Source organism: Mus caroli, unplaced genomic scaffold, assembly GCF_978045245.1.
Source record: "Mus caroli unplaced genomic scaffold, Mus_caroli_1 scaffold_10, whole genome shotgun sequence".
Taxonomy (NCBI): domain Eukaryota; kingdom Metazoa; phylum Chordata; class Mammalia; order Rodentia; family Muridae; genus Mus; species Mus caroli.
Genome location: NW_028227265.1, coordinates 111315270 through 111338766, shown reverse-complemented (window position 1 = coordinate 111338766; position 23497 = coordinate 111315270). Strand labels below are relative to the sequence as shown.

At 41.6% G+C, this 23497-nt stretch overlaps 1 protein-coding gene across 1 annotated transcript in view; it reads left to right on the top strand.

Annotated features, from left to right (window-relative positions):
* Csmd1 (CUB and Sushi multiple domains 1) overlaps positions 1 to 23497 on the top strand; it is a 1626901-nt gene that overhangs the window by 1510854 nt on the left and 92550 nt on the right. Inside the window, exons 42-47 of the mRNA XM_085844142.1 lie at positions 2451 to 2639; positions 9172 to 9349; positions 11243 to 11388; positions 12010 to 12090; positions 13000 to 13113; positions 21035 to 21223. Coding sequence (XP_085700268.1) covers positions 2451 to 2639; positions 9172 to 9349; positions 11243 to 11388; positions 12010 to 12090; positions 13000 to 13113; positions 21035 to 21223 — 897 coding nt within the window. The remainder of the gene's footprint in view (positions 1 to 2450; positions 2640 to 9171; positions 9350 to 11242; positions 11389 to 12009; positions 12091 to 12999; positions 13114 to 21034; positions 21224 to 23497) is intronic.

Sequence of the window (23497 nt, the reverse complement as noted above, 5' to 3'; positions counted from 1 at the left end):
CACAACTTCCCCTAATAGGCTATCAGCTAGGGACTGTGCTAAAGTACATGAGCCTGTGGGAGTTTCATATTTAAACCATGACAAGCTGACAGTATTGTAAGCTAAAGATGTATTTAACACACAGGTCAGTGGAGCATCTCAGATTAGCATCACAACATACTGTTGAGTGTGGGTGGTTTCTCCTAGCAACCACAGAGCTGGGTGGTATCTGAGGCTCCCTGTCACTGCCCCACAATTATAAGAGAGTATTGTGCCACTCACTAGCCCAAGAGAAGAACTAAATTAGGAACAAAACTGTGGTATCTCTTCAACACCTTTTTAAATTAGTAAGCCCTGCACTGTGTGTGTTCAGTATTATGTCAGATATTATTTGTTTAGACTTTTGGATTGCCTTAATGTAAATAATGCTGCAATTGACATAGTAAAATACTTAGCTTTTTCTACTTTGAAATTATCCTCAGGACAGAGATTTCTGCAAACAGTACTGCTAGTGTAAGTATGAACACAGTCTTCCCATGATGCTCTCGTGAAGGGTTATGGCCTTAAATGAGAAAGCCCATGACCACTGCATTCTTTCATCCTAAAGAGAAAGCATCCCATGGTAGTACCTCCCCAAATAAGAATAAACCATTGATAATAATGAAAATCCATATTTCTCAATGTTTGTCAATTGTTCTTCAAGACCCTCTTCAAAGACAATGCTTAGATCTTTGAGATTATAGCCAGCCTCTATTGGATGTGCCCACTTGGCATCTTTCCACAAGGCCTCTGTAGGAATGCTGATACCCCGAGGTCTCACTACACAGCAGGTACTCTCAGACCTGTCTTGTAGGTCTAAACTTCTGTCTGCCTCCCATTCTAGTGCTGTGGCTTCATGCTTCATTTGATGAGTTTCCTTGCAGTGTGCTCATTCATTTCCCCAGCCTGCTTGTGAGCCTTTAGATTCATTTCTCCTATGGCCTCTCAACCTCAAGTAGTTCAATATGAAGACAGAAAGCCTTTGCATTTGATGCGTCACAACCCAGAGTACTTTCCAGTATGCTTTTTTAAATGAATTTCAAGCCACACACTTGCCTCTGATGGTGGAATGGACAGTTTATATGCACACTGGGTTCTACTTCACACTTTTGTGAGTCTGTCACCTCTTTTCCATTATTCTTAAGTGTTCTATTGTCTGTGAGAGGATACCTAGGACTTCTGATCTTTCTAACAGTGTTTGAGGGGCTTGTCTGGCCTCTGTGTTAATTACCTCTGTGTCACTGTGACATATTATCAGAAGTAAGCATCTTAGGGGAAAGGGTTTATTTTGGCTGATGGTTGTGGAGAATTCATTTCACGGTTACCTCGACCCAGTGTGCTTGGAGAAAACATCATGGTGCAGAGAATGTGTGGAGAAGGTGATATGCTTCATGGTGGCTAGGAAGGAATATGTGAAGAAGGGACCTGTGTAAAGACGATCATCACAGTCATGTACCAATTGCCATTCCTCCAGCTAGATCTCCATCTCCCAAACTGTCCACCACCACCACTCTACCTGATGACATTCAGCAAGGAGACTAAGTCACCTCCTCCACAGTGGTTTCTCCAGTATGTCACCTGACTTGGATGTTCTTATGGACATTGATTGCTCCAGAGACAAAAAGACAGCATAGTGTGGAATGTTTAGCACTGAGACTCTACTAGCCAGAATCACAGGTGATGTGCAGAGTAGCTCATATTCCTGATTCCTGGGAAAACTTATAGCCATAGCATGGGAACAGCATATGCTGTCATCCTGGAATCTTTACTCAGACATATTTATATATTTAAGACAGAGAATCACTCTGGAGTGAAGGATGACCTTGGCCTCACAAAGCACCAATTGCCTCTACTTTCCATGCTTCTATAAAGGCATGAAAACCCACATCCATTAGAACATAATTATTTTAATGATAAACCACAATGGTTATTATAGCATTTATGCAAAGAGTAATTGCTAGCTTTGTGGCTCCACGGTTTTATTTTTCTAGAAAACATAAAATGAAGAGGATGTCCTATATTATTTCTACTAAATGACTGAGTTAAATAAAATGAAGCATGGTTTGATCTGGAAGCAGGGAGAACAGGGATATGTCTTGTTACAATCAAAGATACACTGGGTCTATGTTCACTCATCATTTCAGACAGGTCTGTTTGCCACAGTTTCTATTCTTTTCTAACTTGACTTACACATGTGATTTCCTGCCAATGCAATAAACCTTGTCAGATTCCTTTTAATGCATGCACTAAGTGGTCACTAACTGCCTGTGACTATAATCCCCCTCCTATTAATTATCAGTTGCTTCATTCAGGATGGAACAGACAGTTTTAGACACATCCTCGGGAGCTGACTGCACTTATGTTCCTCCTCTATAGTCCTTTTGAGCCCAACCCCTGCTTGGGAGCTTGATATTGTCTATTTCTCATTTCAGCTTATGAGTTACAGAACTGCCCAGATCCACCCGCATTCCAGAATGGGTTCATGATCAACTCGGATTACAGCGTGGGCCAGTCGATCTCCTTTGAGTGCTACCCGGGCTACATCTTGCTAGGCCACCCTGTGCTCACCTGCCAGCATGGAACTGACAGGAACTGGAACTACCCTTTCCCACGGTGTGACGGTAGGCTCCTCATCTCTCTTGGGGACAAGTGAGCTTCTCACAGGGGACATAGTGCCGGGACGACTGAGTGAATGTGCCCTGCTGCATTATTTCAGCCAGCAGATAAGTATCGAGGATGTACAATATACTCTACTAGATATTTCAGAAAGATATCACACAGTAGGCAATTGAAAGAACATACAGACTTGACACTTAAGGAAATCATAAAGACAATGAAGTATTAAATACAAACACTAAAATCTCAGCAGCAGACTCAGGAGCCTGCCCCCAAATCATCACAGGCCCCGAAAAAAGAAAACAGGAGTTAATAAGGCGCCTTAACCTTCACAGGGGTTACCAGGGACTGGACGGAGGTGATAGCGGATTTAGCCCTGGGAAGAAGTCTTTGTTTATTAGTAGTTACTGGTCTTGTTGCTGTGACAAATTTCATGACAAAAGCAACTTAAAGAAGGAAAGGCTTACTCTGACTAGAACTTGCAGGGATCTTCCTTCCATGAGGAAGCCATGGCGGCTGGAACAGGGGGCATCCAGGCAGGAAACAGAGAGGAGGAAAGGCTGGTACTCAGTTCCCTTGCTCCTTTTCATACAATCCAGGATCCCAGCCTATAGGGTAGTACTGCCAACATTTGCGGTAGATCTTTCTATTACCCTAATATAGAAATCCCCTCATGGTGCACCCAGATTCCCTGCAAATGCTGGACTGAAATCTCTCCTAGTTGGCATGGACCCCTCACAGGTGCACCCAGAGACTGTTTCCATGCTGGACTGAACTCTCCCCTATTTGACCTGGAGATTAATCATCACACTATTGTCTACTCAGCCTCTATAGTAATCTCACTTCGAATCTGTGTTGCAGGAAAGAAATTGCTCTTGTTCATGAATGACTCAGCCCATGGTGTTTGCCCAGAGACAAAACACTTGAGGTGGAATAAACAACATTAGTAGAAGCAGGAATTCTTCCAGAAAACTGAAGTCTAACTATGTGGGTTGTTACGGAGTTGTTAGGATCTGTGCCTGGGCCCTGACAACAATAGGAATCTGGGCTTGGCTGCCTATTCTCAGCAGGCCAACTAAAGACACAAGTAATTGTGACACTTTTGTAGACATATTGCGGGGAGAAGTAAAGGCATGGCAACCTCCAACCACTGAGACCCATCTTGGGGTCCTGACATGAGGCTTAGGTGTAGGCAGAAGGAAAAGAGCTATAAATAATTACATTTAGTCCTTGTCAAGGTTCGGTCTTGCCATCACTGACTTTTGCCTGGGGCAATTTCAATTTCTTGTCCCCACATTATTTCAGGAGGCTGAGAGCCCCAGGGAGGGGCACCATCCTGTCTTCAGCATACCTCCATCAGCCAGACAGGATGCTTAGAATTTTGACTCTGGTTCTTAAGAGCTGCTAGCATCAGGGTGATGAGCATCAGGGTGTTGAGTTTGGTCTAGGTTTACAGTCTTCCCTGCCTCTGAGCAGACATTACACTGTCCTGCTTCACTGGGGCTTCCTGACTTTTAGCATGACTTAAGCATCTCTGCAATGACAAGCTAAAACAAACTGGTGATGTGGAGCATCTAGGAGGAGGGGTCTGCAACAGGATTACTGCTAAGGCTGGATCCTGCATTACAGATGCAGCACCTTCCAATGAATAATAATGGAATCTCTAGGGGACTTTGAAATGCTAAGCACCTCTTCTATCTATAGCAAGGGAAGGGAAGGTACCTAGCTATGGATTTTTACCCAAGCAGGAATAAATAAATAAATAACTGTGGTGTCCTTTTAATCCTTATCTTACCTATATTTTCCATTCTGATAATCTTAAGAACAACTATAAATGTAAAATAAGCCTCTTGGCTGTAGTTAAAAATTCAGATACTTATTTAATTACATGTGAAATAATTTTTGAATGAGTTTGAGGGCTTTGTTTGTTTCTTCTTCATTAAGATATTTTAAGTAGTATTTTCATCCGCTTTCCATTTGAAAACTCTAGTTCAGGAGTGAGAGTGCAGTTCACCGCAACAGACACTGAGCATGAGAAGACCATGTATTGAGCCCCATCTTCACCAAAGCAGCAGCCCCAATAACATCCTCTCTGATTAGCAACTCTCGATTACTTTGAAATTATGAGGTTTTCAATCTGTTTTGGTTTCTAGTCTCCATTTGAATCCTTTTAATTCACACATAACAGGTCAATTTCTTGGCTTTATATTAATATTAATCAGAAACTATTTTGTTTTTTTATGCTTAATTTTTCTAAGATGGAGAGAACTGCTGAATAGAATTAGGAGTCTGCATTATTCATTGTGGTTTGAATGTGATGCCATCTTCATTGGCATCCTCTTTAAATTTTAAAACAGTTTATTTTGTGCGTATCTGTGTATGTCTGGGTGTAGTGTACAGTGCATGTGTAGGCAGCGAGGAGGTTAGAGGTCAGCACTTGTTGTTTAGTTCTCAGCTTTAGTTTTGGAAACAAGGTCTCTTATTGAGCCCAGAATGCACTGATAAGCTAGAACAGCTGGCTGGTCAGTGAACTCTCGAGGTCTTCCTGCCCCTTCTAACACCGAGGTCACACAAGGCTATTTCCAGGATTCCTGGGGAATCCAAATTCATCAGTGCAGTATGCGACTGGAGATAGATACAGAACTGTGTGAGGAAGTTGTGTCGCCCTCTAGAGTCAGTGTGAGATAATGCATTGACTCCCTGTTGGGAAAATCCAGTTTGTTCCCAAGGATTTCTGACTTAGCTGTGTGCCCAGTCATGACAGACCTGAGCAGCTCACTAATTAACGATGCTGAGTCTCCTGGCTTGTCCTTCGGGACCAGGCTGTCTCTGCACTACTCCTTCAGGAGAGGCTACTGCATGCTTCTGCGTTGCCTCCCAAGATGCCTAGCTCTCTGGGCACACCCCTCACTAAGCAAGGATGTGCTGCACACCTTGACCTTCTGGCTAAGATCAAGTGCAATATTATATGCTAATTCCTAGCAATAGTGTCACAAATTTTAAAATACCCTGAAGCATACCAATGTTGTGAAATTATGTCATAACTATTGAATTCAATTAGAAGGACTATGCAGGATTTTCTAATAAGCGTTCAATACAGGTTTAGTATCCTCTCCATATTGGGTTAAGTTTTTAATAATTAGCATAGAGTTTTAATGCAAAAAATTGTTTTGCCTATAAAATGCTAAAACTAGAGTCAGTGTTTGCTAAGGATTGAATACTATAGTGATGCCACTCATTCTCTGTTCAAACTACAAGTTTGCCTTATGCAGAGAACACAGTATCCTGCAACCCTATGCCTCTCTTAGCATGTTCTTTGTAATCCAGAGTCTAGCGCATTCAGCCATGCCCCACTTCTGGGCAAGGCAGGAGTGTTCTCCTTTGTAGGACAGAGCTTTGAAGACTTTGAACACTTTCGTCAGAGATGCAATCAAATGAGGCTCAAAACCTTTTAGAAGAAAAGTATAGGTTCTTGGAGAGACATCTTGGTTTCTGCATTAGAAACTGTCCATCTCAGACCAGTCATATTGAATAATGCTAGACTTGAATGCAACCACTCTCACCATTAGACTAAACCAATTCACATTAATATGCTGAAAATATTTAGAGGCTAAGTTGTATAAGAATCTGCTAAATAAAATTAGTATGTTTTTAGCCTACATACATAAAAACTGTAACCAAATAACATACCAATGAAAGCAAATACATAAAAAAATAGATCTTAATAAGAAACTGAAGGCATTCCTGTCCAGTTTTCTATTATTGTTTGTGGCCTCACAACATGCACCGTGACACTCTTATAAAGATAACCGTGGAGTTGGTTCTCCATCCACCTTTACCTGGGTTTTGGGTAATGAACTCAGGTTGTTGGATTACATATGTACCTCTCTCTGCTGAGAAGTTTTGCATTTTCTTCCCTTCTTTCCTGCCTTCCTCTCTTCCTTTCTTCCTTTCTTCCTTTCTTCCTTTCTTCCTTCCTTCCTTCCTTCCTTCCTTCCTTCCTTCCTTCCTTCCTTATTTCCTTTCTCTCTCCTCCCATTTAATCCAGGCTGTCCTCAATCTTCATGTTTTCTCCTGCCTCTGCCTTCTTAATGCTGGAATTGCACACACACACCATCCCTAACTCAAAATATGATCGTTTTATTGCCACTAACACAATTGCATAGGAATCAGTTCAAAATCATTTATAATTGTCAATATATACTTTAAAACTAAAGGTAGATTTGTAGTTATAAATTTAGTTCAAATTTGCTGGTATCTTAAAATTTGTTTATTATTCTTTTATGTGTATGGATGTTCTGCCCACATATATCTATACACCACCTGTGTATCCACTGGAAAATGACCACTCAACCTACATGTTAAGTGGTCACAATACAATAATAAGATCAACTTGAAAAGCAAAAGGTCACAAGGAAAACTGAGCCATTTATCAATGTAAGGAAATACCCATGAACATGTAAGGATGCTGGTACAGCCAGTCCCTACAGTATGGACAGTGCTGTACCATCTATGGGCTGTCAGCTCCTTGCTGTCCATTGAGAACAGATCTCCCAACAAAGGCTAGTGGAGGGAGACTACCGGGCCCAAGGAGGTGTGCAGGCTCTGCCTTCCAGTATCCAACAGAATGATGAGGATGATCTTGGATCCACCATATTGATGATCCAGCAAGAGCTCCTGGGAAGACTCTAAGGAGGTGGTGACAGTAAATTGGATTAAAAGCCAAGTCCATTCCCATAGCTAGAGAGAAGGAAAACAGATTGTCCATGTAGAAAGGAGCTCAGCACACAAGTCTGGAGGGGAGGGAGCTCCATCCTCAGGGGCGGTAAGTGGCTACTGAGGATAGTGTATGGTGAGGCCATTTACAGACCCCAGGTGTCAGCTGGCTCTACCCCTCATCCACTTATGACCAGAAGTGAGCATAGGAGGGATGTTTGCTCTGCTACATTTCAAATCCAGGCTTGTCTGACTCCAAAAACCTACCTAATCATTCCACTATTAAATTTCTAAAAAGTTCTACATAACCTTTTCTCTTCCCGGGTGATCTAGAGTTAAGTCATTTCAGTCTCTCATCTTTTATTGAAACCAGCATGTGACTAAAATGTCTCAGTCACAAGGTATCTCAGAGCTTTGTGTCTACCATTCCCCTTTCTCTCTCCTCTCCTCTCCTCTCCTCTCCTCTCCTCTCCTCTCCTCTCCTCTCCTCTCCTCTCCTCTCCTCTCCTCTCCTCTCTTCTCTTTTCTCTCTCTCTCTCTCTCTCTCTCTCTCTCTCTCTCTCTCTCTCTCTCTCTCGTGTGTGTGTGTGTATGTGTGTGTGTGTGTGTGTGTTGTGTCTTCACAGCATCTATATTTTTTGTGACAAAAAAAATTTTTTTTTGTGACAAAAATTTGAGAGCTGTGGAAGATTCTCAATGGTGACCAACATTCCTAGCTTTGGAGTGACTTCAAAGTTGGCTTGTGCCTGTTACCACCTGGCCTTACTTGAATGAAGCAGGATACTTGCTTTTGGTGAGCTTAACAGAAATATAGACATATCTTGGAAGAAGGAAATCTAGTTGAGAAAATGCCCCATCAGATTGGTTTGTAAGAAAGTCTATAGGAATATTGTCTTGATTAATGATTGATATGTCAAAGCCTAGACCACTGTTGGTAATGCTATTCTTTAGCAAGTGGCCTGAGTTTATTTATATATATAACAACCAGAGCAAGTCTTAGGGAGCAGTCCAATAAGCATTCTTTCATTCTCCTTGCTTTGGTTTCTACCTCTGGGTTTCTGCCTTGAGTTACTGCCCTGCTTTTCCTTCATGATGGGCTAAAATCTGTAAGCTGAAATAAACCCTTTTCCCCAAGTTGCTTTTAGTCATGCTCTTTATCAGGGTAGCAGGAAGCAAGCACATCCATTACAGGCAGAAGTGCTATATGCTCCTCACCCTTTTCCAGAAGTAAACCAATTACCATGGTGACAATAAACGACAAGTATAATATAGTCAAAGTTGCTGGGTCTGCACATGACCATACATTTGGCCACATTTTTCAAGAAGGATGTGTAAGAAAGTTTATCTTGCTTCCTCAGGTGCAAATCTGCAAAGAATTGATAATGTCTTTGTTTTGAGGCGCATAGGTTTAACAGCCAGTCTTTCACAGGCTTAAATAGGCTTTAGCAAAGTAGCAGAAAACAAAACCACTTAGTTCCCTATTTATGTCTGATTTCCACATAAGCCATTGCACTGGACAGCCCAATGGATTATCAGCTCAGCTACAGGCGATGAGTGACAGGATTTCTTTAATCGTCTGGGAATGACTATCCTACGGGATTTTGAAGACTTGAAGAATATATTAAGCAAGACTGAGATAACTTATAAGTATAATTGTCCTGAAGTTTCCAGATTTAGGGGTGAATATGTTTGACAAAGAAGTACCAGAAATATTTCACAGTTATTTCCCTGCAAGGGGAAATTTTGACTTTAGACACTGGAATCATTACCTACTTCTGAAAATCAACCATCTTAACCTATTTTCAATGTCTCCCTTTTCAGCTCCCTGTGGATATAATGTGACATCACAGAATGGTACCATTTATTCCCCTGGGTTTCCGGATGAGTACCCAATTCTGAAGGACTGTCTGTGGCTGGTCACTGTCCCTCCAGGCCACGGAGTGTACATCAATTTCACCTTGCTGCAGACCGAGGCTGTAAATGACTACATTGCTGTGTGGTATGACTTCTCTCTCCCAGGGAATGGCAGCTCCTGCTGGTGGTGGGATGTTTTAGCTGAACATTTGCTTCTGATTTGTAAGGTTACATGTTTACCAATGATCTGTCTGGGCACATCTTGAAAAACTAATTCATCAACAAAATCAAACAATACAGAGGACATTTCAAGGCATATGTCTAGTTTGCTGTTAGAAATAACGAGACTGTTTGAATGTACTGGGGAAAGCTGTGATTACTTTATTTCATATTTTGCTTTGCTTAAATTATTCATAATTTAAAAAAAATGTAAGGTAACCTAGGCTAGCCTTGAACTTGTGACCTTCATGCCTCAGTCTTCTGAGTGCTGGAATTGCTGTTGGGTGTCATTTCATCTGGCTTACTCCACAGTTTTAAGGGATGTGTGTACATGTGTGGGGGAATGGTGTGTGTGTGTCTGTGTGTGTCTGTGTGTGTCTGTGTGTGTATGTGTGTGTGTGTTGTATATGAGGGCAACACACACACACACACATATATATATACACATGCACAGACATATATTTCCCTTTAATGGATGCATGAGAGAACACTAAGGAAGTATTTCCTCAGGGCATCCTCCCACCCTGAATTGCACAGACCTGGTTTCCCATGAGTCTTGGAGAGAAATCTAGGCCAGGATGTGATGAATATGAATCTACTAGATGGAACCTGTAGAAATACCTGTTCCACCAAAGAGATCTTGGGTTTTATTTAAAGGCAAAGATGGCATGAGTAATCTCCCTTATACTATAATGGGAGAGCCAGAAGGTGCTGATGGGGTACTAGGAGGGTAGCATTGTTGAATTTACAGGTGAACTGTGTGTGTACATTTGTGATTTTTGATACATTAAGTGAATGTATTTGTAGGTATGTGTCTCTACATGTGTGGCTTATCTATGATTGTATTTGTGTTTATGCACATTTGTGTTATATTTCATGTTTGTATGTCTGTTTATAAATGAATACTTATTCTATGCATGTATATATACATCTCTGCTTGTGTCTGTAAATGAATGTATGATTGTCACATGTGTGTGTTTGTGTTGTATGTATCTGTATGTGAATGTAGGAATGTTTTATATCTATATTGTGTCTGTGAATGTGTGTGTCTGTCTATTGAGTGTCTAAATGTGTCTGTCTGTGTATAATATATGTGTGCATGGAGGGTGCATCATGTGCCTGTATTCTTATTACAGGTCAAGGAGTAAGGGAGAGTAGCCTGAGTCAGAGGAACAGACACTAGATAGCCTAAATATTTCATCTAAAATGCAGGAAGAACCATACACAGAAAAGCCAATGTGGATGATACTCCTGCAGGGCTCAAGGGAAGCTGCCTCTCCAGGCTGCAATGAGGTCTTGGAGGGTGGTTCTGAGAAGCTGAGCTAGTGGCTGTGGAGATGAAGCACCAAGGGTTCCTTCCTGTTCCAAAGCAAAGCAATGAAGCAGCAGTCCCACCAAGCAATACATCCATGTAGATTCTGCTCCATAGAATCCAGTCGTAGCAATTTATGTGTGTCAACTGCCCACAGTCAGAAAGCAGAGAGATGTTGCAAGGTGGTGAACATCCTAAACACCATGCATGCATCCTATTACTAAAGTCAGTGCTAGGGAAATACCACATTTCAATTTTAGTATTTTAATTCAACTGTAAAACTTATTATAAATATCAGTCATAAGGAAGTGAATACCATGTGTATTTTAAAATGTAGTTGTTGGGTTCCTGACAGTACAGAAGTATCTCTGAGGAGGCCAGTGTGCACTGGTCTTTCTAGATCAGCCCTGTATTCTTTCTGCACACTTGGCCCTATTGGGAAACTGGCTATGCAGCCTCTGCTATAACGTTGAACTTACTCCTCTCATGGCCCCATCTCTTTCCCAGGGATGGTCCTGACCAGAACTCGCCTCAGCTTGGGGTCTTCAGTGGAAACACTGCCCTTGAGACGGCCTACAGCTCCACCAACCAGGTCCTGCTCAAATTCCACAGCGATTTCTCCAATGGAGGCTTCTTTGTCCTCAATTTCCATGGTCAGTTTGTTTCCACTTCAATGGCTGTGGCATAGAGTCCCAGGAAAGCTTCCTACCCTATATACATACTTTATCTCCAGCTGTTGGATTGTCCCACATGTCCACCAGAGTGTCCTAGAAACCTTTGGTGGTAGGAAGTATCTCTGCTGTCAGTTCATTTCATCAGGTCATGTTGGTAGATACCTGAGGTTCATTCCTATGTAGACGGAAGAGAGATCCTGTTGTAGACACCATTGTGATGCACGTGGCTTATATGCAGGCTTGTGTGTGCCTGACTCTAAAGAAATGTCATAGTAACCATCATATGATGACCTCATGATGTCTTTGATAGCAGAAGGGGCAAGGTCGCCAGCCCCTTGTCTCCTATGATCCCAAAATGTTACTCAGGACAAGAGAGAGATGAGCTTATCTATGCTAAACAGTGTGTGGTAGGATGATTTCAGTGAAGCCTTCCAAAGTGGGGAGGATAGGTGTCATAGTAACTGCATGATTGTCAGGCATATAATAGCCAGAGAGAGTCATTGGAGACAGTGATTTACACATGCACGTGGCCTTGTCATTTGATCATTCAGGAAAGTTAGTTAACCACAGCTGTTATCTTTTTTCATAAACATACTACAGCATTTCAGCTGAAGAGGTGCCCGCCTCCCCCAGCAGTGCCACAGGCTGACCTGCTTACAGAAGATGAGGACTTTGAAATAGGTAATGTATCTCCATTTGGCTTCACTCCACATTATGGGCTCTGGCTTCTTACAGCTTCTGCTGATACAGACTTTAGGCAAACAATAAGCAGAAACTGTCCCCACACATTGTAGAACCTCGCATAGAGACTATGGAGCAAGCTACTTACTTTCTTAGTTTAGGTTTTGCTCTTGACATTTTCAGACTTTTGCTCTATGGAATTATTGCTATTTTAAAATTTTCAGAACCTGACTTAGACTGCACTTGGCTGTAAATAACGACCTTCAGATTAAAAGTCATGTAGAATGTACGTAATGATAATATTTAGAAATGTTACCACTGCTTTGTTATTAACCATGATCTTATTCATTAGTTATCTGGTCCTCATCAGGTCCTGTTTGGGAAACAGCCACAGAATGCATTGGCAGTGTAATTATGAGAACCCCATCATTTCTCAATCTCTATCACAAAATCTTATTCCTGTCGTTACACTGTGTTGCAGAATGCTAGTCAAAATACATGACCTAGTCCCTGTTCTACTCAAGATGGCTAAGCCAATTGGAACAAGGTGTTTCCCTGACAGGATCATGGGCAAGCAATGTTGGTTTACTGAAACCTTTCTTTCTTTCCATTCTAAGCCTTGCTTAGATCCCAGGCAACTATGGAACTTCCATTTATTTAGCAAGGCATTTGAAAAGTGGGACAAAGGCTTAAATTGGTCAAGGAACAGCTACATATGGCCTTCTTTTAGGTTTTATAAACAAAGAACTGAAAACAGCATTTTAGAGATACACATAAAGCGAATGCAGACCCTCTAAAATGGTCTCCTCGTTGGCATGGTTTATTGAGTAGTCATAAATAATTGGCACAGTCGCAGCAGTCAAACATTCTGAAAATGTAGATTCCAGGGTATTGGGTTTATTCTTTCAGGGGACTTCGTGAAGTACCAGTGCCATCCAGGGTACACACTGTTGGGAAGCGACACCCTGACATGCAAGCTCAGCTCACAACTACTGTTCCAAGGCTCTCCACCCACCTGTGAAGGTATGTGGGATCCTGGTGATTTGGTCGCTCTGAGAGTCTGTAGGCATGGGTTTGAATTTGACTCAGGTCTGTGGTGAGTTAGTCCCACGATGCAGACAAGCTGCCCACAGAGGCATCAGAAGACTCTTTTACCTTTAGCCCACACTCAAAAATAAACCAAAATCACATGGTAATGTTCACTTGCATTAAAACTGAAATATTAAAGAATAGCTGATATCCATCATTGATATAACAGCCCTTTTCTACATCTCTCCAATCTGCATCATGTTTTGGGGTCTATCTCAAGCAAACTGAACATCCTGAGATTTTTTTGTCACTACTTCACCTGGATTTAAGCATCTAGTGTTTAACACTTTGGGAATAAAAATGTATAAACAATGAAATATAGCCACTGTGATTTTGTATGTGCGTCTAACATAAACTGACCATATACCAGAACCTAGACAAGTTTTAAAGAACAGAGTTCTAAGCTGCACTTGTTGGTCTAGAGACTAGAATGCAACTATATCACTCAAGAAATGTGATTTACTAGGAGCCATTTGCAAGCACAGTGGGAAGGAAGCAGTCACATTTGGTAAAAGGAGGTCAGATACTGTACTGGCTAGTTTTGTGTCAACTTGACACAGCTGGAGTTATCACAGAGAAAGGAGCTTCAGTTGAGGAAATGCCTCCATGAGATCTGGCTCTGGGGCATTTTCTCAATTAGTGATCAAGGGGGAAAGGCCCCTTGTGAGTGGTGCCATCTCTGGGCTGGTAGTCTTATGTTCTATAAGAGAGCAGGCTGAGCAAGCCAGGGAGGCAAGCCAGTAAAGAACATCCCTCCATGGCCTCTGCATCAGCTCCTGCTCCCTGAACTGCTTGAGTTCCAGTCCTGACATCCTTTGGTGATGAACAGCAGTATGGAAGTGTAAGCCGAATAAACCCTTTCCTCCCCAACTTGTTTCTTGGTCATGATGTTTGTGCAGGAATAGAAACCCTGACTAAGACAAATTGGTACCAGCAGAGTGGGGTATTCCTGTGACAACCTGACCATGTTTTGGGGAGGACTGTGGAAGGACTTTGGAACTTTGGGCTTGAAGATCCATTCGTTGTTAAGAGCTCTGTCAGATGTTGTGTAGGAGCTTGGAAGATAATTTGAGAACAGTGCAGAAGATGGAGGTCTGGTTTGTGAAATTTCAGAGGGAAAATTAAAGACTCTTTTCAGGGCCATTGCTGTTTTAATTGTGAAGATTTTGTAGTTCTGGTTAGCTGGGGCTGAAGAATCAGCTGTGGTTAACAAGATACCAGAACTACTAAAGCAAAAACTTTGCATTACTGGGACTATTGATGCTGATTAGCTGGAGCTAAGAAATTAGCGGTGATTAAGAAGAGACCAGCATCATTGAGGTGACATCTTCTGGGAAGTATTTTCTGAAAGCACAAAGAGGCTGTGTTTCAGAGATAGCCAAGGTTGTACTCTTGCTGCAGCAGGACTTGGTAATATGTAAGGGTCACCCAGGTGGTGCTGGTTTTGAAGGCATGAAGTGGTTGCTCAGAGCGGCTGAGGCTAGGCACTGTGAGAGGCCATGGAAGGCCATTGGTGAAGGTGCAGCCTCAGTTGCAATTGAAGGCCCAGGACTGAAGGGGTCATGCAGTGTTTTGGAGATGCCAGTACCATGAGATGACCACCAAGAGCAGCAGCAGCAGTGGAGTACAGGCATCTGGAGCCCAGAGGACGATGTGTGTGCTACAAAGGGCATGGCTGGAGAAGTGACCCAAGCCCTTGGAGGAGCCCAGAAGATCGTGAGTTGGATCCCAGACATTGGACGGTTGGAGATTGATTTTTGCTTTTGATTGTGACTGTGTCCTGATATTTTCCCTCTTGAAGGAAGAAACTGTTTTAGTGGAGCCCACAGTTAAGAGACTTTTAATTGTAAAAAGACTTTGGATTTTAAGAGAGATTGAAATTTTAAGAATATGTAAAGACTGTGGGACTTTTAAAGTTATTTAGACCTTGGGAATGAATAAGAGTGTAAGGGTTGAGGCTTACTAGTGATGTGTTTGTGTGTCAAGTTGATAAGGGGTCAATTGTACTGGCTAGTTTTGTGTCAACTTGACACAGCTGGAGTTATCACAGAGAAAGGAGCTTCAGTTGAGGAAATGCCTCCATGAGATCTGGCTCTGGGGCATTTTCTCAATTAGTGATCAAGGGGAAAATGCCCCTTGTGGGTGGTGCCATCTCTGGGCTGGTAGTCTTAGGTTCTATAAGAGAGCAGGCTGAGCAAGCCAGGGGAGGCAAGCCAGTAAAGAACATCCCTCCATGGCCTCTGCATCAGCTCCTGCTCCCTGACCTGTTTGAGTTCCAGTCCTGACTTCCTTTGGTGATGAACAGCAGCATGGAAGTGTAAGCCGAATAAACCCTTTCCTCCCCAACTTGTTTCTTGGTCATGATGTTTGTGCAGGAATAGAAACCCTGACTAAGACAGATACCTCATCTTGTTCACTGCTAGTGCTTTCAACTTAGTTTAAACAATCAGGGTTCTGATGGGGAGCACCACGTCACCTGTGAGCAATATACCATCTCTACCATTCTAGAAGATGGGCTTCTGTAAGGAATGAATGACCACTATTCGCAGTGCCTTACATTACTCATAAACTTTAACTTCAGAATCACTAGGTACAGGGAACTCACTACATTGGAAAGCTACTGCATTGGAGCATGGTCACCCTTGGTAGTCTCAGGCAGAATGAGCTTCCAGGACCAGTGGATGGACCTGTGACTCATCATCATCTACCAGGGGCTCATGTGCCAAGCTGTGCAGAGTTAGGAGACCTGAGGAATCTTCTTAGGTGAACTTACTGTCTGTATTGGCACAGCAGTGATGACCTTGGGATTCTCTTCTCAAGATGAGAAAATACATACAGTTGAACTTTTGCCACTTTATTCTCCCAGGCAAACCTAAAGAGAATGAGGAGAATCCCTTCATTACGTTGTCCTGTCCAGATTTACTCCATTTCTGTTAAAATGAACTCTAACTCATGTCCATCCAGAAAACAGAGTGAGCCCACATGACTGCGGGCCCTTTGTCTCCATTACTTGTACACAACAGGCACCTGTGCATGCAGCTTTCCACAGGCTCAACTTTGACTTCGTCTGAGGTTGGAAGCCCATGACTTCCCAACTCTGTAACTACTGTTCCAACCAACCCTGAGCTCTTTTTCTTTCTGAAGCAAATTCTTTAAGGGGAGATGAGCTGAGAAAAAATCTTAGTTGTGTGTCTCTGAGCAACTCATTATTTTGAAAGAGCTCATATACCTGTCTATGGTTGACCCTAAGCACTTAAGCACTTAATTATAATCTTTCTCTATTTTCTAATTATTTTGTAGGGCTCAAGTAGGGGTTAGTCCCTCAATAAATTCTTGATGGAAAAATGGTGTTCACATTGAATCTTACTTCCTTGGGCATTTAGACACACTCTTACCAGCTCTCTGAAACCTAACAAGAGTTTCATGGGAGGGGAATGGGGAGTATTGCAGACCATGTGCTGAGAGGGTCTCAGTGTGTGCTGAGAACATGCTATCATGTTAGATGCTACCTTAATTCAGAGAAAATTGAGCAAGAGATGACAACGTATACTTCTCATGTTCAGAAAAACAAACAAAAAAAGGAAACAATGAATAAAGCTCCAGGTGCAGAAAAAGGCACATGGCACTCAAGAAGGAGGAGCACGCTGCTCTCTGGGTAGTTTACAGAAGAGGTGCTAAGAGAGCTGGCACCCTCAGAGCCTGGTTTTTAAGAGGTCTTGAATGACAAATGACTTCATCCTACACATCACTAGGAAGGAACTCATAATAGTCTTCAGAACACGCATGAAAAATAGACCTGGGTCAGCAAGATAGCTCAATGTGTATGGGTGCTTGTCACCAAGCATGGCCACCTGAGTTTATTCCCTGAGGACCCAATCCCAGTCTTTGTCCTCTGACCTCCACATGAATGCAGTGGCACATCTTTCACCTTCCTTCTTCCCCTCCCTCCCTCTTTCTTAACTCTCTAACACACACAAATGAAAACATTTTTAAAACTTAAAAACACATATCTGGATAGATTGTCCTTTAATCCCAGCACTTAGAAGGCAGAAGCAGGCAGATCTTTAGGTGTGAATCTGGCCTTGTCTACATAAAGAAATCAGTCTCCAAGGCAAAACAAGACAAATAGAAACAGAACTGGACATCATTCACTAAAGGGCATCCAAATCTGTTTGCCCCTGTGAAGGGAGCAGGAGGGCACACAGGAGGGTAATAATTCCAGTGTTCTTCCCACATGACCACCCTCAGCCCCCTACAGGCTTCAAGTGTCAGAGCCTCCCATTTTATTAGTCTCCTCCTAGTTTCCATAGTTATCCCACTCTACAGGTGTTTTTATGGATTAATATTATTGGAACAGTGTGTCACAATGTAGTTCTGGTTGCTTGAAACTCACTATTGAGACCAGGCTTGCCTTGAGTCCACTAAGATCTTCCTGCCTCAGCCTATAGAATGCTGGGATTAGAAATGTGTACTTCCATGCCTGGCAGGAGGTAATATTTTTATTTTTTGTTTTAATTGTTTTTTTTTTCTAAGGGTTACTCTATGTCACCCTGGCTATCCTGGAATTCCTATGTAGACCACACTGGTTCTGTCTGCCTCTGTCTCTAGAATGCTAGAATTAAAGATGAACACTCCATACCCAGCTAAGAGTTAATTTTAATGACTAGTAAGCCAAGTTCAAGTTCTTAAGCCTAGGTTATTTTGGCTGATGATCTGCAAGATGTGTTAAATGATGTACTACATGGTTTTCAGCCTCATAGCTGATTTTTCATTTAAAATAATAATAATAATAATAATAATAATAATAATAATGTGCCATGTGTCTACCTAAAGGAACTAGGACCGGTTGCCAGCAAACTCCTTTACAAGGTATCTCTGATGGTCCTTCTCTGTAGTAGTTTCCTCAAATATCTCTTGAGGTGCACAGGGCTTTAAAGTTATCACTTCTGGAGAACTGAGAAATTGAGCTTCAAGAGAGAGGTGAAACCTTCATGCTAGCTGGGTTGCTCCTGGCAACAGTTTATAGCAGCCTCCAGGAAGGAGTAAGTTCCCAGAAAACAGCAGGGCAGACAGGAAGAAACGAAAACATTTGGGCTCATTGAGAAACATGTTCAAATATATTTTTAAAATAATATTTGTGCCTGAAAATAATAGCGTTAAGTGTTAAAGAAACTTGATAAATATGGTTTTGCTTGTATTTTCATTTCATCCTCTCTACTAAGCAAAGGAGACCATTTTAAGAATAGAAGAAATGACTCTATTCAGGGCTGCTTCTGACTTGGATAGCTGCTCTGTGCTGCAACCCTGGAGGTGACAATGGCTTTCCAGGTGTCATTCAGCAACTCATTGCAAAGTTTCCTACTTCCAGATGGTCTGAAGTTCAATGTCATTTAAAACTAGCTGCAGTGGTAAGATATACAAGGTGGAAGGATGGCTGAATGTTTCCCCAGTGAAACCGAGAACAGAGTCTTCTTGCTAGCACCTGCCTGTTGAGAACAAGAGAGTACATAGCCAGGACATTTTCAGTTTCTATAATACCTCTGCCCATATGGCACCTTCTATTTAAGAAAGACGTTTACATCTGCCATATCTCGCTTCACTCTGAGGGGGTAGCTGTTTCAACCTTCTATTTATAGCAGAGATGGTAAAAGTGTTGGCTCTCATTGCCACATGGAAGCAAGTCTGTGGGATCCCTGGAACTCTATTTTCGAGCCCACGCAGGTGTGCACAGACAGGAGACTCAACCTACGTGATGTGTTCTTTTTAAAAATGCCAGCATGCCCAACCTGCAGTTGGCAGAGTAAATCTTGCAACGTGATGTTGTTGCTGGATGAATGGGTTTCCATCTTAGTGAGCACACAGACAAAATGTACAACAGAAGCTAAAACTGTGGAGCGGTTTGTTGCCTACAGGGTGGGAGGAGAACAGTGGGAGTATTTCCAAAGCAAAACTGTCTCTGGAAATAAAAAGGAATCATGGTTGAGTTTTATTGTGGGAACCTATTTCTATTCCCATAGGAAAGCATTGGAGGCAAGGGTGCCTTCCTCTGCATTCTTAGTACAGTTGTACATTGTGGAGCACTTTGAGGTCACAGTTTAAGAAGAAAGATGGAAGGTAAATAACTGGGTATGCTTGTCTCAAACCCATAGAGTATTGTTTAGAGGTTTAGCAAGAAGACACAGCTCTGCTGAGCATTCTGGGTTCCACATTACACTGAACAGAGTTTTCTCTAAGTTGCTCAGAAGAATAAAGCAGAGAGCTCACTGGCCAAGCTGATTCTTTCAATTTTCTCAGATGACATGACAAGGCAAGGGTTTCTCCATTTTATTTGCCTCTTTTCTGTCATTGTGAAAAAAAGGAAAAATAAAACCGATAAAAATCACCTCATGGAATAAAGTGTATTTTGACTAAATGACTCCAGGGAGATAAATGGTTATCATGGCAAGGAGTCAGAACAGCAGGAACAAGAAATGGAGAGATCACATCTTTTACATCAAACACAAAGCAACAACAGAAATGGGAAGTGGGGTGTGGCTATGTACTCTCAAAGCCCTCCCCCAGTGACATATGTCCTCCAACAAGTTGTACCTGCTAAGCCTCTGGAAACAACATCATCACTGTGGACCAAGGGTTCAATTTCTGAACCTACAACAACATTTTTCATTGAAACCACTATTCCTGAAAGGTGCCAGCCCCATTTGGTGGCTAACAATGTCACTACCATCACTGCCGGGGAAATAGGACTTTTGACTGAATTCTGTCATTGATTTCAGTGTAGAACTATTTTCAGAGACATTAACTAGTTTGTACTGTGGATATTTTAGGACTTTGATCTCAAAACATTTTAAATGGCTCTGTGATTAATTTGATTGCTTGTGTTTTTGTCTAAAAGTCTGCTGAAGTTTAAAGTATGCCTCAGCCAGACTATCCAAATGAATGGGCAACCTTCAAGACAATATTTAGGAATGACACATCTTATAAGCTTTCCCCACCTGTTTGGGAAGTGTCTTCAGTTTGAAATGTATTTTTAAGTAACATACAATCAACTCATTAAAACGGGCAAACTCATCAAATAAGATACACATCTTGGACAAAAGCTCTGGGCAAGTTGGTTACTGATATGCCTAAACTGTGAGTTACACTGGTGTGTCACTTTCTTTTTATATGCTATGGCTGATCAGTGTCCCTTAGTAGCTCTGTAAGCAAAGCATTCCTGTAATGTAATTTAATTTAGCAATGAGAGATAGCATTAAAGAAGTCTTTTGGTGATTTTTACATTTTTTTTTAATTAGCCTGGAAGTAGCTGGATCAAAATTGAAGGATGAGGAGGAAAAAAAATCACAACTTGAAATATCCTGTTGTTTCAATAAAAGAATTTTTACTTTAGAAATCACGAATCCTGCTGAAAACTGTGGCAAACAGTGCAGGTGTGTGTGGGAGTGTTGAACAATGTTTCTGTAATTCGATTCATACTTAAATAGTCACATGGTCACATCAAATATTTAGATTTTATTTATCTAAGTATAGCAAGGGTTGGAATAAAAATTTTTTTTTCTTATACAAAAAGCTACATCTTGTTGTATTGTATTGAAGATGGGCTTTCTGTCTTTCTTTTTGCATTGGAGTAGCTTGGAATGCAGTGATGAAATCCATGAAGCCTCCTAAGGTTGTTCCAGAGATTCAGTGGCCAGTGTTGTGTAAACCCAATAGAAGTCGCATACTGCTCGTTATGGCTCTTGGAGGTGTCTGTGTCCTGTATTAAACATAGTTAGAGCTCAGTAGACTGTATTCCATCCCATCAATGTTTGTATTCATTGTATTAACGCAGACCTCTATCCCTCTCTTTTCTCTCTAGCACAATGCCCAGCAAATGAAGTGCGAACAGAGTCTTCTGGGGTGATTCTCAGTCCAGGGTACCCAGGCAACTATTTTAACTCCCAGACATGTGCTTGGAGTATTAAAGTGGAGCCAAACTTCAACATTACACTCTTTGTGGACACATTCCAAAGTGAAAAGCAATTTGATGCACTGGAAGTGTTTGATGGTAAGCCCCTTCTGTGTGTGTCTTAGCATCCAGAGGAGTATTAATGAAAAACACCATCTTAATGTCTCAGAACCAAGAGGAGTCAAACTTGTTCCTACAACAGATATCTTCCTACAACATCAACACAAATGATTCATGATAAAGCCTGTGTTTTCTCAAATATCAGATGATCTTCAAACAACATCATTGCCTTGTTCATGGATAAGATTTTCTGTATGGGGTGTGAGTGTGCGTGTGCGTGTGCGTGTGCGTGTGCGTGTGTGTGTGTGTGTTAGTTACACAGATTTTCAGGGTACCACAGGGCAATTAAGTGTTATAGAAGACTTTTAGTGCTCCAAATGTCTATTTTACTCAAAATGCATGAAATGAATAGCTCATATGGATATTGAAGTGGTAAGTGTATGCCCTGTCTTTACAGAGCTGCTTTATATAATAAAACTCAAATGAATTTGATGCAATGGTGCTACTTTCAATACCACTGTTCTGGTTTTATACAGTGGTTCTATTGAGCACCTTAATGCAGCAGTGTGGGTGGCTGGATCATCAACTGAGGTGGATCTAAGGCCAGTGTTTTCTTTGTATAGGAGATTCATCATGCTCAAGCAGAGTAGAGCCAAACCCATGTGTGGCCAAGGACAGAGAGTTTTCTCAGGTTTTATGGATTTGTCAGATAAACCACAATGTAGTCAGTGATAAGAATTGTTTTAATTGATCTTGTGTGTTTATGTGAGTCTCACTAGTTAGATTGACCATGAATGATAAATAAATCACTGTGCAGAGTGACCCCAGGAGTCAAGTTCCGAGGATTGTTATATTGGACATGAAACTCTAGCATTATATATAGGAACAAATGACACACACAAAGAAAAGCAGCCCACACAGGCTTTTGTCTCTGTGTTTGTAAAAGTGTATATTCCTATTTGAATCATAAGTAAGTATTAATATGTGAGTGATTGTTTCAAGCTTAGGCACATCTTCTCCTTTGTTTGAATTAGAATATAGAAGGCAATACTTTCATGCTTCTAGTTTTCAGAAACAATATTCTTACAAATAGATTTTTCCCTAATTGCTGATAGCCTGGTGCTGTCTAAATCATAACCAGACCATGATCAAGATCAAAAACTAGGGAGTAGCCCAGAAGACAACACAAGCACTTTCTGTCTGGTTAGAAGTGGCTCATGGCTTGCATCACTCTGCTTTCAAATATACACATCTTTTATAAAGAGAAAGGGCAGTTCTGTATTGAGAACTTCTGCAAGTGATGGCATTTCCTATGCACTGTGTCTATCTTATCTTGACACCATTGGTGCTACCCTCTATTTTATGAGCTAAGAAGAAGTAAGCTGAGCATACCAGCTGTATGCACCATTTCCTCAGTGTATACTTTCAATAGTGCAGATATGGATTCTCATCACTTTCCTAATTGTCAGAACTCAGTGAAGAACAGTGTCTGATCTCCAGTTGTGATTGGCTGCTGAGACCACCATATCACTGGCTATCCTGGCAAACTTACCTGCACCTCTCTTTTCTAGGATATTGTTATAGATGCTACATAGAGGCATGCTTTCCAGAATATGCCTAAACACCATGATCTAGACAGAGATCAGACCAAGAATAGTAAGGGATTTGGTGGGGGATTAGCAACTCTTGAAAATGCACTCTTGTGTTCTGTCAGTAAACATGGCATTTCAAGTATGGCAAGCTCAGGATAGTTGATTTCTCTGCAGCATATTATTTCAGAGGGTCTTGATCTTGTTTAACAGCCATAAGAAGACCTCACACAGCTCATGTTCTGCCATCTTCCACATGAAGCAGGGTCACTCTTTTGTAGGACATAGACAGGAGACTTTGCCGACAGTCTTTGGGCACCATCTTTCATAACAAGAAGAATCATTTCTAGGGATGTCCACACAAACTTCCACATTTTTTACTTTGTTGTTTTCCTCATGCATTCATGTGATTGCTATTACCAAGACCTTTTAATGTATACACACAGAGAATAATTTCTTAGACTTGAAGAGTGAGAGTCTAGGACTAAACGGTGGGAAAGCTGTGTCTCTGAGACTCTTTTAGGCATGTAGGTGTATCCTCTTCATGTGGTCATCATATGTTTTTTTTTTTCTGTGTATCTGTGTTCTGATCACTTTTTCTTAAGACATGCTATTCATGGTGGAGTCAAGGCCCACCCCTGAAAACTCATTTCAAAGTAGCTCTCTCTATATAGCACACATGTCCAAGGTCAGTCACTCTCTGAGTTGAAGGCAGGAATTTAAT